General features: G+C 52.0%; 1 protein-coding gene and 1 long non-coding RNA gene across 4 annotated transcripts; one reads left to right on the forward strand and one right to left on the reverse strand.

Annotated features, from left to right (window-relative positions):
• Nucleotides 1-2,867: 2,867 nt before the first annotated feature.
• Nucleotides 2,868-4,509, forward strand: SIT1 (signaling threshold regulating transmembrane adaptor 1). Of its 3 annotated transcripts, none has more exons than XM_054501853.2 (5): nucleotides 2,872-3,020; nucleotides 3,167-3,302; nucleotides 3,387-3,445; nucleotides 3,557-3,618; nucleotides 3,721-4,509. In XM_054501853.2, exons 1-5 carry the CDS (start codon nucleotides 2,951-2,953, stop codon nucleotides 3,952-3,954), a joined length of 561 nt encoding a protein of 186 aa, XP_054357828.1. In that variant the 5' UTR covers nucleotides 2,872-2,950; the 3' UTR covers nucleotides 3,955-4,509. The 3 variants fall into 3 exon arrangements, with proteins under 3 accessions (XP_054357826.1, XP_054357828.1, XP_054357827.1); XM_054501852.2 differs by having other exon boundaries at nucleotides 2,872-3,050; nucleotides 3,721-4,507; XM_054501851.2 differs by having other exon boundaries at nucleotides 2,868-3,050; nucleotides 3,167-3,445.
• A 1,794-nt stretch (nucleotides 4,510-6,303) lies between these two features.
• Nucleotides 6,304-7,532, reverse strand: LOC129044167 (uncharacterized). Its single transcript, XR_008504626.1, has 2 exons — nucleotides 7,369-7,532; nucleotides 6,304-7,106 (listed from the first exon to the last, which is right to left on the reverse strand). It is a non-coding gene; the product is annotated as an uncharacterized LOC129044167 (long non-coding RNA).
• Between the last annotated feature and the right edge of the window lie 3,287 nt (nucleotides 7,533-10,819).

Genomic DNA, 10,819 nt, shown 5'->3' on the forward strand with positions numbered 1-10,819 from the left:
ATCTCCCTATGTTGGTTAGGCTGGTCTCAAACTCTTGGGCCCAAGCTATCCTCCCACCTCAGCCTCTCAAAGTGCTGTGATTACAGGTATGAGCCATCGCACCTGGCCCAAATTTTTCTTTCTTTCTTTCTTTCTTTTTTTTTTTTTTTTTGAGATGGAGTCTTGCTCTGTCACCCAGGCTGGAGTGCAGTGGAGTGATCTTGGCTCACTGCAGCCTCCACCTCCTGGGTTTAAGCGATTCTCGTGCCTCAGCCTCCAGAGTAGCTGGGATTATAGGCACCTGCCACCATGCCCAGCTAATTTTTGTATTTTCAGTAGAGACGAGGTTTCACCATGTTGACCAGGCTGCTCTCAAACTCCTGACCTCAGGTGATCCACCCACCTCAGCATCCCAAAGTGCTGGGATTACAGGCATGAGCCACCATGCCCAGACCCAAATTTTTCTTGTTTTCTTTCTTTTTTGGGGGGTGGGGGTAGGGTCTCACTCTGTTGCCCAGGCTGGAGTGCAGAGGCTTGATCTTGGCTCACTGAAACCTCTACCTCCTAGGCTTAAGCAATCCTCCCACCTCAGCCTCTCGAGTAGCTGGGACCACAGGCGTGCACCATCACACCTGGCTAATTTTTTGTATTTTTGGTAAAGACGGGGTTTTGCCATGTTGCCCAAGCTGGTCTTGAACTCCTGGGCTCAAGCGATCCTCTTGCCTTACCCTCCCAACGTGCTGGGATTGCAGGCGTGAGCCACCACGCCTGGAACAAAATTTTATTTTTCAAGTGGATCATTTAAAAAAATGCTTTATGGCCGGGCACGCCACTGCTCTCCAGCCTGGGCAAGTGAGCCGAGATTGTGCCACTGCAGTCTGGTCTGAGCGACAGAGGGAGACTCAATCTCAAATAAATAAATAAATAAAATTAAAACAAATTAAAAAATTCTTTATATGACAAAATTATTTTCAATGGTAATTATAAAATGAATAATAAGGGCCAAGAAATAAACTCATTGAATATTTTCTTTCCTTGAACTTTGTAAATATAATCATGTCAGCATAAAAACAGTCATGCATTGCTTAACAACAGGGATATGTTCTGAGAAATGAGTCACTAGGCAATTTTGTCATTGTGCAAACATCATAGAGTGTATTTTCACAAACCTAGATGGTGTAGCCTATTACCCACCTAGGCTACATGGTATAGCCTGGTGCTCCTAGGCCCCAATGCTTACAGCATGTTACTGTACTGAATACTGTAGGCAGTTGTAAGACAATGGTATTTGTGTATCTAATGTAGAGACAGGGTCTCTCCGTCTGTCACCCAGGCTGGAGTGCAGTGGCACAATCATAGCTCCCTGCAGCCTCCAACTCCTGGGCTCAAGTGATCCTCCCACCTCAGTCTCCCAAGTAGCTAGGACTACACGCTTGTGTCATCAGCCCTGTCTACTGTTTTTGTTTGTTTTTTGGTAGAGATGGAGGGTCTCACTATATTGCCCAGACTGGTTTTGAACTCCTGGCCTCAAGCAATCCTCCTGCTGCCTTGGCCTCCAAAGTGCTGGTATTACAGGAATGAGTCACTGCACCTTGTCAACCACAGCAATTTAAAAGTTAGATCTGGGCTGGGTGCAGTGGCTCATGCCTGTAATTCCAGCACCTTGGGAGACCGAGGTGGGTAGGTTGCTTTAGGTCAAGAGTTGAGACCAGCCTGGCAACACAGGGAGACCTATCTCTACAAAAAATGAACTAGATTAGCTGGGTGTGGTGGCACATGCCTGTAGTCCTAGCTGCTCAGGAGGCTGAGATGGGAGGATCACTTGAGCCCGGGAGGCTGTCAAGGCTGCAGTGAGCTGAGATTGTGTTACTGCACTCCAACCTGGGAGACAAAGTAAGACCCTGTCTCAAAAAATAATATAAAACTTAGATCTACAAAATATTTTTCAGGGAGGATAATTTTATCACTGATTTTTTTTTTCAGAATTTCTGGAACATGGTGATAAGAAAAGGACTGATTTTTATTTTTTAAATTCTCTACAGACAATGCACCCCCTTATTGCCTGCAACTAACTCAAGGGGCAGGACTTGTGCCATCCCTATTGTTGGCATGCCACTGCACTGATTTTAAACTTTTAAAAAATGTTATATGGGGTAGACAAAACACATCTCTGACTTCTGGTCTCAGGTTTATATTTGCAACTTAAAATCCCTCTTCCTACATCAATAGCCTTGCACGTGATGGACTTAGCTCTAGGTATGGCAGGTGCTACACCCACTGAAGTGAACATGTGCAAAGATAGGGCTCAGTTTCCCAGGACAGTCCTACGGCAAAGAGTTTTAAAACGCAATTAATTATTGAGAGTGACAGTTCTTACAGACAGTTTGGATGAAGTGGGTTGAAAGGGGAGGTTTGGGGGTGTCCCCCAAATTATAATGTCCCCAATGAAACAATAACAAGCATCATCTAAACACATATCCTCTCAGATCAGCCTTAGGGTATGATGGGATCAGAGGTACCAGGAGGCTCCCCCGACCCTTGCACTTTATACCATACTCATTGAGGAATACATCTTTCTTCCGGGACCAGAGTCGGGGAGGAAGGTGGGCATCCTGAAGCAGAAGGGGTGTTCCTGTCCTTGTTAGTCCTGCTTCACACCACTTCTGCCCCCACCCCCCACCCTCGGAGTCCTCAGGGACTCAACTGCCCGTGGCACATTACCCACAGGCCTGCTTCTCTTCTCAAGGGGGGCATAGGGCTCGGGCAGCGAGGGTGGGGGAAGCTCAGGAGCTGCAGGAGTGGTGCAGGTGCAGGCACAGGGCGGGGTCTTTGTTCTTTTTTTCATCCCTCCCCTCCCCCTTCCTCCCCGGAAACCAGAGACTTTGCCACCACCAGTATTGGGGATGCTGAGCTGTGGGGTACAGGCCTGAGGAGGGGTGGGAGTAAGAAGGGCTGTGGAAACTGTCAGGCCATGAACCAGGCTGACCCTCGGCTCAGAGCAGTGTGCTTGTGGACTCTCACATCAGCAGCCATGAGCAGAGGTGACAACTGCACGGATCTGCTGGCACTGGGTGAGCTGGGCGGGGCAGGGGCTGGTGGGGGAGGGGTCATGTGGCCCCAGGTCCCACCTGCTGGGCCCTGGGGATTGGGCGGGACAGTTACACCCCCCTTCCTTTCACATCCACAGGAATCCCCTCCATAACCCAGGCCTGGGGACTGTGGGTCCTCTTAGGAGCTGTGACGCTGCTATTTCTCATCTCGCTGGCTGCACACTTGTCCCAGTGGACCAGGGGCCGGAGCAGGAGCCATCCAGGGCAGGGACGGTGGGTGAGGGACAACAGGGATGGGTTGACTGAGAGTTCTCTCTTACCGAGAAGTCCCCACTCATCCCCTAAACTGTGTTGCAGCTCTGGAGAGTCTGTGGAAGAGGTCCCGCTGTATGGGAACCTGCATTATCTACAGACAGGTAGGGAGCTGGCAGAGAGGAGGGGCGCAGAGGCCAGGTCCTGGGTGGCTGGGATGGGGGCGTGCAGGAGGAGGGACAAGTTGCTGACCAGATTCCTGTTCCCTGTCCCAGGACGGCTGACTCAAAACCCAGAGCCAGACCAGCAGGATCCAACTCTTGGAGGCCCTGCCAGGGTGAGTCAGCTGCGGCTGGAGAAAAGGGGGAGGGAAGGAAGTGGGGGGCTTTTCGGGCTTTTCCGAGAGTCCAGTGAACTTCTAACAGCCTTGCATCTCCAGGCTGCAGAGGAGGTGATGTGCTATACCAGCCTGCAGCTGCGGCCTCCTCAGGGTCGGATCCCCGGCCCTGGAACCCCTGTCAAGTACTCGGAGGTGGTGCTGGACTCTGAGCCAAAGTCCCAGGCCTCGGGCCCCGAGCCGGAGCTCTATGCCTCAGTATGTGCCCAGACCCGCAGGGCCCGGGCCTCCTTCCCCGATCAGGCCTATGCCAACAGCCAGCCTGCAGCCAGCTGAGATGGAGGGCCTGGCACAGCGGGGCGTGCACTGCCCCAGCCCCCCGTAGCAGGGGCATGACTGTTTCCCAACCAGCACCCAAAGACAGGCGCCATTGCCAAGTCACAGGATGTGATCTACCCCGGACTTCCTATCTGAGCTTCAAGGGAGACATCTCAAGGCAAAGCTTTCGTGATGGAGGAGGCAAAGACAGTAGCCCCCTCCTCATTTCTTTTTTCTATCTGTTCCTCTTAGCCCCCAAACTCCCAGGTTCTCACTTCCTTCTTCTGGAGTTTAACCAGATCCTCCCCACCCCCGCTCCCTCATAGTCTACCCCCACGCCTCAGTGTCTCCTCAGGCACAGGAAGTGGGCAGTGGGGGAGGGGTAAGGGCCTGACAGTGGGTGGGTGGGTATATTCCTCGGGAGTCCACAGACTGGAGCGGACCTGGAACTTAGAGACGGGAGGGACCCGAGCCTGGCTTTTGACCTAACAACCCTAGCAGGAGAATATAGTCTCCATCCTGCTGTCTCTGTCCTGTCCCCAAGTTTTCAAATAAAACTTTCCAAAAAGTGTTTAGATTTTTACCTAGAAGGCTGAAGACTTGCAAAGGGCCCCGCAGACGGGGGTGTGAGCTTTGCTGTCTGCACGGAGCTCTTTCTGGGGGTGTCTAGCTGGGGATGAGGGGCCAAGAGGGGCCGCGGCATCAACACTGCAGAGGTGGGCGCAGGGGTGGAGGGCCAGAGCCCAGCTTGTCGGCTGCTCTTGCTGCTGCTAGAACACCCCCAGGATCTGCACTCAGAGCCACTGCATTCCCCCTGGGGCTGCAAGCTCACAGTCCTGAGCTACTCTCCCCTTGACCTCTATAACTGCCATCACCTCCACAACCTGCCAGCCTGGTTCCTTCATCAAGTCCCCTAACCTGACCTTCCCCTGTCCGCTATGAGTCCCACCTATACCCCTGTTTTGACATCAGTAGCCTTATCTGCACTTAGTCATCGTATACCCCTAGAGGCCTTCTCCTTACCCCATCACTATGGCAGTGGTCCATCTCCACTCACTCTCTCCCACCCTGGCCTCCCAAAGTGCTGGGATTACAGGCATGAGCCACCGTGCCCGGCCTTCACTCTCTCAGTTGTCACCTGCAGTCTTGGCAACAGTTTTGCTTGTCACCACTTTCATTTTAATCCCCATCTAATTTGTCCTGCCTGTCCACCCATCACCTGCTGATTCTTAACCCCAGCCTCCTGCCCCATATAGCATGCTACATCAGCCAGTTGGCACAGAGATTAAGACTTTGGGCTCGGGAGCCGGACTGCCTGCATTCAAATTCCATGTCTACCACTTACCAGCTGTGTGTTCTTGGGCAACTGTGCCTTGGTTTCTGAATCTGTAAGATTGAGAGGATATTAATGGTGTTTACTTCAAAAAAAGGTAGTTGTGAGGCTAAATGAGTTACCATTTGTAAAGCACTTAGAAAATAAATGCTCAATAATGCTAGGCATTATTAAAATAAGAGAAATACAGGATCCTCTATGGGAGCTCATAGGTGAAGTGACTTCTAGGTAGAGACATGACACATAGTAGGAATCTGCCAGGAGAAGCGAAGGACAGAAAATGCTCCAAGGCAAAGGGAATCACAGGCAAAGGAGAGGCTTATTCAGAGGACCTGGCAGAAGTGCATTAGGCACAGCCGGAGGGTAGAGTGAGATGGGGGCAATGGTAAGATGAGGCTGGAGGGGCAGACAGAGCCAGATCACACTGTGCCCGTAAGTCATGCCATGGAGCTTGGGCTTTATCCTGCAGGGGAGGTGAAAGGGAGTCACCGAAGGTTTTAAGCGAGGGATGAACACAGTGAGCTAAAGGCTCTAACTCCACGGGCTGCTGTGCTGATCTAGTGGTCAACAGTCTGGAGTCAGGTGGCGCCTTTCAGAGGCTGTTGCAAGATTTAAGTGAGAGGGGGTGGCAGCAGTAGCGGTGGGGATGCAGAGGAGGGATGGATTACAAAGAGATGTTTAGGGTTTTCTTTTTTTTTAAAAAGGCCCCACCTATCACATCTTCCAGATTTCTGGTTAGAGCCTGTAACATCCCCCAACCCAAATCCTCATAATAATAATACAGCATAGCTCCACGTTGGTTTCAGCTCATCACCTTCCTCACCTGGCAATCTCTCTCTTTCTCTCTCTCACACACACACACCCTCCACCCCTTAAGCCCACCTGCGATCCATCTCTCTAGCAAAAGCTCCAACTTGTCAAACCTCTTCTAGGATATTTCAAGGTCTAGACCATCTCCCCAGGGCCTCTGTAGAGGCGGGCAGCGCTTGACAGATCTTTCTGAGGTTTGAGGGGCTGAAGAAAGAAGCTGAGGCTTTCACTTCCAAGCTTCTCTTCTTCCCACTTGGAGTGCCACAGGAAGCCACAGAGGAGGAACCCGTGCGCCTGATTCCGGCCTGGTGGTCCCAATTTGAAAGGGACCACCATTCCCTTAAGCCCACCCCCCTACACACCCCACAAATGCCCCTGGGTCCCTGGACCTCTGAGGACCCCACCCTGGGCCTCCCCAGGAGAGGCCCAGGTCGCGGTTAAGGGCAGGTAGCTGGGGCTGCGGGGGAGGGAGGGAGGGAGGGAGGGAGGGAGGGAGGCTTCGGGGGCGGACACCGGATGCGGGGAACCACCGGCAGCGGGATGTGGGGTTCTGAGGGCTGCGGTGCTTCTGAAGATGGCTCAGCGTCGCGCCAGGTGGACGTGAGAGCTTTACCCTGGAGGAGGCGGGGGTTGGGGTCCCGCCTACCCACTGGGACGAGCCAAGGGCTCAAACGCCCCCAACCCTGCCCGCAGATCTCCCCGAAGCACCCGGTTCTCCCGGCCCGCCCAAACCCACCGCACTCGCCGCCTTCCCCCTCTTAGGACTGAGCCCGCAGCGCCGCCTCCTGGCGAGGGGCGGAGTTGCCACCACGTCTGCGCAGGCGGGATGCAGCCTGGCCCGCGGCATCCCGGGAGTTGTAGTCTCGACGCTTCGGGGCCTCCCCAGGGTCTGGTCCCTGACCACGCGCAGTGAGGGCCCCGCCGCTCCCCCAGCAGTCGCCTCCCAAGTTCGCGGAACGCAGCTGACCAGCTCCCTCTGGAGTGGGTGACACGACTGCTCACAAGCAGTCGTTTGTAAACTGAGTTTCTGTAAAGCAATTTTATTTTTCATGTGTGACTGTAGCGGGGTATGATTTGAACTTTGTTTTCCGTCCCCCAGCCCGGATTCTCTGTCTTCTCCTGTACCGCCGTTCCGTTTTCTTACCTTCTTACCTCGACTCTGTCACGGAGGCCCTCAGCCCTGAACACTAGGACTGGGCAGCTTCCCTATTGATTCCTGAACCTGGAACTTAAGACATCTTCTGAGGGCCCCCCTCGCCACACCCTCTAGCTGATCGACTCACAAATACCTGTGATTTCTCTCCCGGTCTCCACCTCCAGGTACTTCCCTAGTGGACTCCTTTCCCTCACCGGTGTAGCATTCCAGCCAGAAGGAGTGCCCGTCCCAGCGCCCCGTTCCCAGGGACAGACCTTCAGGGGGAGCCCCTAGGGCCCCAGCTGTCCCCCCTCTTTCTTAAAGCCCAGCTAGGAGGATAGGGACACACTGAAAACGGAAGAGGGAGGGTCTCTGGGACAGTCAAAGGTTCAACAGCAGGAAGTTCTTTTTTTTTTTTTTTTCTTTTTTTTGAGGCGAAGTCTTGCTCTTGTCGCCCAAGCTGGAGTGCAATGGCACGATCTCGGCTCGCTGCAACCTCCGCCTCCCAGGTTCAAGCGATTCTCCTGCCTCAGCCTGCTGAGTAGCTGGGAATACAGGCGCCCGCCAACACGCCCGGCTAATTATTTTTGTATTTTTAGTAGAGAGGGGGTTTCGCCATGTTGGGCAGGCTGGTGAACTCCTGACTTCAGGTGATCCGCCCACCTAGGCCTCCCAAAGTGCTGGGATTACAGGCTTGAGCCACCGAGCCTGACGAGGTTCTTAAGAAATTACTTATAGGTGGGGAGGGTCTTTGGAAGCCACCCGGGCAGGGCCCCTCCATCTTTGGCCCTGCTCTGTAGCCTCTCAAAGATGGGTTTAAACTTCCAGCTTGGTTTTGTTACAAGGAGGGAAACAGCTGGGATGTGGAGAGAGACCAAGTGTTTTTTAATTCTTAATTTTTATGGGTACATAGTAGGTGTATGTATTTATAGAGTACATGAGATATTTTGATATACGCATACAATGCATAATACAGACCAAGTTTTTTTTTTTTTTGAGACGGAGTCTTGCTCTGTTGCCCAAGCTGGAGTGCAGTGGTGCAACCTTGGATCACTGCAACCTCCACCTCCCGGGTTCAAGCGATTCTCCTGCCTCAGCCTCCCTAGTAGCTGGGATTACAGGTGTGCACCACCATGCCCTGCTAATTTTTGTATTTTTAATAGAGACGGGGTTTCACCGTGTTGGCCAGGCTGGTCTCCAACTCCTGACCTCAAGTGATCCACCCGTTGGGATTACAGGCGTGAGCCACAGCGCCCGGCCCAGACCGAGTCTTAATGACTTCATTTGAAACCTTGAATCTAGACATGCCCATAGCTATATTTGCCTTCTGAACTTTTTGGCTATGTAAGCTAATGAATTCCTTTTTTTTTTGAGACGGAGTTTTGCTCTCGTTGCCCAGGCTGAAGTGCAATGGCGAGATCTCGGCTCACTGCAACCTCCGCCTCCCGGGTTCAAGCGATTCTCCTGCCTCAGCCTCCCGAGTAGCTGGGAATACAGGCATGCGCCACCACACCCTGCTAATTTTGTGTTTTTAGTAAACGGAGTTTCTCCATGTTGGTCAGACTGGTCTGGAACTCCCGACCTCAGGTGATCTGTCCACCTTGGCCTCCCAAAGTGCTGGGATTACAGGCGTGAGCCACTGCACCACTGCACCCGGCCTTTTTTTTTTTTTTTTTTTTTGGCTTAAGTCAAAGTTATGTTTTCTATCTCTTGCAATCACGAGTTCTGACTAATTCTGTGGGGGAAAGATGAACAGACCAGAGCCAGCTGAAGATGCTGAACCTCTGATGTCTTCACTTATTGCCCAATTCCTCCATGAACCACCCTCCTCTGACTTAAATGTACTGTCATGCCATTTGGCCCTAAGATATTTCTCCTTAACGTGTGAGTTAATCAGATCTCTTGTCTAGCTTATAAATTTCTAGAATCATATAGCCAAAAGGAGGCTGACAGATCTGGCCCAAAGTTACACCCACTGCAGGAACTGCCCTATGATTTCTTCTTGAATACTTCCAGAAGCTGAACCTCTCCTTGGTAAGGACCTCACTACCTTTCCAAGGACTCTCTTCCAATCTTTCTTATTGATAGAACTTTTAAAATTTGGAACCAAAGTCGGCTTCCTTTTTACTTGTCTCACTGGTTCTGTCAATACTGGTCTGACAACCCTGGAGGAACTGGGAGCCAGTCCTTACAAATAACCTAGGTCTTTTTTTTTTTTTTGAGACAGAGTTTCACTCTTGTTGCCCAGGCTGGAGTACAATGGTGTGATCTTGGCTCACTGCAACCTCTGCCCCACCCCCGGTTTCAAGCGATTCTCCTGCCTCAGCCTCCAGAGTAGTTGGGACTACAGGCGCTCACCACCATGCCTGGCTAATTTTTTGTATTTTTAGTAGAGATGGGGTTTCACCATGTTGGCCAGGATGGTCTCAAACTCCTGACCTTGTGATCCACCCACCTCGGCCTCCCAAAGTGTTGGGATTACAGGCGTGAGCCACCATGCCTGGCCTTTCGTTTTTTTTGTTTTTGTTTTTTTCCTTTTCAGGAGAAGCTTTCTAAAGTGCCTTCTACAGTTTATTTGTTTGTTTTGAGACAGAGTTTTTCTCTGTCACCCAGGCTGGAGTACAATGGTGTGATCTTGGCCCCACTGCAACCTCCACCTCCAGATTTAAGCAATTCTCCTGCCACAGCCTCCCAACTTCTGGAGTAGCTGGGATTATTGGGGCGTGCCAATACACCTGGCTAATTTTTGTATTTTTAGTAGAGACGAGGTTTCACTATGTTGGCCAGGCTGATCTTGAATGCCTGACCTCAGGTGATCTGCCTGCCTCCGCCTCCAAAAGTGTTGGGATTACAGGCATGAGTTACCGAGCCCGGCCCCTTCTACAGTTCTTTTACAGACTTTATTTGCAGCTTACTCATCACTCCCTTTCAGCTTGATCCTTAACGTATGGCACTAAGAAGTGAATCTAGTACTGGGAACACATAGTGGGGGGCCATCTCTTTGACTCGGCGCGCTAAGTCTACCAGGCCTTTGTTTGTAAGGAATCAACTCTTTAAGTGAAGCGGTGTTTATTGTAAGGACACATGGGGCAATCAGGAGGCCTAAATGGAATGGGAATCCCAGAACAGTGGCTATGGTGTGAGTAGACCTCTGCAGACTGTTATTGGATCTCAGATCTCTGCAGTGCTGGGGACTGTCACGTGCGTCTGTGATGGTCCAGGGGGCTTCCAAGGCGATTGGGCAGTGTCAGTCTTCAGCTGCTAAGCCGAGGAGATGTGGGAAGGAGTCAGCCAAGGAACATTGGGTTTGAGCTCCAGGAGCTTTAGGAATGGCGGCGATGTGAGTCGGACAGTCTGACCTCCAGTGGGGGCCCATACAGACAGGGCACGGCCTAGGAGGAATCCTGGGCTGTGGGCATTCTGAGGCCCAGTGGCCAGGCTTTTGGCATTTGAAGCAAGGTCCACGAGGAGGTTTTGAAGGAGCCCCTGGGAACTGTGGCTTGGATGTTCTGAAGTTTTTGTATGCTGGAGATGTGGTTGTGGGTTGTCTTACAGCGGAGGCAAGTAGCTGTAACTCAGATGTGTTGTCACTTGGCTGCCTCTTC

The sequence above is a fragment of the Pongo pygmaeus genome, chromosome 13 (genome assembly GCF_028885625.2).
Source record: "Pongo pygmaeus isolate AG05252 chromosome 13, NHGRI_mPonPyg2-v2.0_pri, whole genome shotgun sequence".
Classification (NCBI taxonomy): domain Eukaryota; kingdom Metazoa; phylum Chordata; class Mammalia; order Primates; family Hominidae; genus Pongo; species Pongo pygmaeus.